We start from the raw sequence: 2,279 nt of genomic DNA, 5'->3' as shown, positions 1-2,279 counted from the left end.
TTTTCCAAATGTGGGTATTCCTTATAGCAAAAAAATAATAATAAATAAATTCTATTTCACTATTTTGATACACCTAAGCCCTTCTTCTCAGTCCCCAAAATACAATTATCTGTTCTTGTGGGCTGCTGACATCAACATGACGTGCAAATCCACAAGGTTAAATTTGAGGGATGAATCTACAAAACAACTTTCAGCTTTCCCCTTGCAAAAAGAAAAGTGGCAACTCATTCAGGTTATCTGAATCACCCTGAGCAGGGACTTAATTTCCCTTCTCTGACCACAAAGGGGAATTGAAGCTTTTATGGCTACCAGTAAGAACATGTACATTCTAAGTAGAAAATGAACACCAGTGAACACATGAGCACTCTTTTCTCCTGAAAAAGGGAATTAGCCACTCCCACTGTTGATCTTGTTTCTTCCCTTTCACTTACATAAACTTATGCATAGAAATCTTCTATTTCACGAATAACCAGGAGGTAAACAATAGCACAGAAAGTTCCCTGCAACACTGTAAAATGCAGAAAGTTACCGAAGTGTTCCACCAAGTACTACTCTCTACACTTAATTAACAGTTATGCTACTGGCACAAGATCTCATCTATTTGGCACCTCCTTATTATTCACATTACTCCTCTAAATGTTTGTTCTTCACTCAGCCCAGTATGCTGAGATAACCTTTAACTCACACCTCACTTAACCCTTTGCTGCTCTCCCTAGATGAAAAGGGTTTCAGGACAGCTGAGTTTCTTACCTGTCCGTTTTATGATCTCCCACACGGCAGCAGCAGTGGCAGGAATTATGGAAGGTTGATCGAGACACAGACGTCCAATATTCATGATATGGAATCCATCCACGTCCTTCTCAGGGGCGATGGCGTTGCAAACTCTCCGTTCATCTATGTGATCTGGGAGACACAATGCTCCCAAATTACAGTTCTGGCACTGGGATGGAGTCACCAATATGTCTGAATCATCACAGAGAAACACACACACACTTGGTCTAACGAGGGTAATTACTGTTTTTCACTGGGAATAGACTACACTGCCCCTCCAAAGGCAGCAGTTACTTTTCAAGTAGTCTACTCAAAAGTAAACTACGCCACTGGTCAGAGTGCTAATACAACAGATTCTGTCAAAATATGAGAGGCCAATACTCAGCTGAGAATGATGGTAGTGACTATAAAAGGACAGGTTTAAACAAGTCACTTCAGAGTCGTTCTGCATTCTGAAAGTGGCTCAAAAAAGCCATTGTGCATGGTACATGAAAATATGAATACATGAAAATCCTAAGCCGAAGTAACTTTGCAGGTCTAGCTCTCACTTTCCAGCAATACAACCATTTTTAGTCAGCTGGTAATGAGTAGCACCAAAATATATCCTACTTCATTGCAAAGCTGAGAGTACACAAAACTGATACTGATGAGCTCAAAACACTATCCATGGCTTAAATGACGTTGCCTGCATGTATATTATCAATATCTATTCATAATGAACATTTTTCACATGCACTAAAGATATGGAAGACGTCTGCAACTGCTTCAAGCTTACACTGCATAAACGTTAGGACTGATTATGAAAAAATATGTATGACAGTCCTCTCTCTGCAGAGTTACAAACCCAAGTCTAAAGCTGGCACAAAAAAAAGACACTCCAAAGGAACAGTTCCCCAAAACATTCCCTACTGATCCAGAAGGCAAACTATTTGATAAATGTATTTACACAGTGGTACCTCAGTCACAATTTCAGAATCAGAATAATTTGGGCTGGAAGGGACCTTTAAAGGGCATCTAGTTACAAACTTCTGGCAATGAGAAGGGACATTACAGTCTATTCCTTCACCGTTTAATAACACCCCAAACTGCTTACAGCATTGCACTTCTAGCTTTATTTCTGCACAAGACCAGAGGAAGGGATGACAAGCTCAAAACAACCAGGTGGGAAAGGTGTGTGAGGGGAACAGGTTGATTTCTGGACAAGTGGGATGGCCACTCACTGCTCCGCCCCACCCTCCATGAGCCTCAGTCAGCCTCTGGTCCGGTCCAGAATGGCAGAGACTGACCCAGGGGCTGCCCCAAAATGGCGGGGACTGACCCCGGGCCTTGAGAGCCCCAAAATGGTGGGGACTGATCCAGGGGCTGCCCCAAAATGGAGGGGACTGACCCTGGGCCTTGAGAGCCCCAAAATGGTGGGGACTGATCCAGGGGCTGCCCCAAAATGGAGGGGACTGACCCTGGGCCTTGAGAGCCCCAAAATGGTGGGGACTGATCCAGGGGCTGCCCCA

The 2,279-nt window shown here is 43.5% G+C and overlaps 1 protein-coding gene across 2 annotated transcripts in view; it reads right to left on the bottom strand.

The window, feature by feature from the left end:
- Positions 1-76: 76 nt before the first annotated feature.
- Positions 77-2,279, bottom strand: part of LOC114073325 (probable bifunctional methylenetetrahydrofolate dehydrogenase/cyclohydrolase 2) — a 6,413-nt gene continuing 4,210 nt past the window's right edge. The window contains exons 2-3 of one of the 2 annotated variants that reach the window (XM_027911101.1): positions 751-903; positions 77-201 (exon numbers count right to left, since the gene is read on the bottom strand). In XM_027911101.1, the coding sequence (XP_027766902.1) occupies positions 191-201; positions 751-903 (164 nt within the window). In that variant the 3' untranslated portion in view covers positions 77-190. Of the gene's footprint in view, positions 202-402; positions 509-750; positions 904-2,279 lie in introns of those variants that run through there. The other variant, XM_027911100.1, reaches the window with a different exon arrangement.

The sequence above is a fragment of the Empidonax traillii genome, unplaced genomic scaffold, assembly GCF_003031625.1.
Source record: "Empidonax traillii isolate 1590-97213 ecotype Southwest subspecies unplaced genomic scaffold, ASM303162v1 scaffold6057:size6614, whole genome shotgun sequence".
Lineage (NCBI taxonomy): Eukaryota > Metazoa > Chordata > Aves > Passeriformes > Tyrannidae > Empidonax > Empidonax traillii.
The sequence above is the reverse complement of the archived record's forward strand: the minus strand, read 5'-3'. Positions and strand labels throughout refer to the sequence as shown.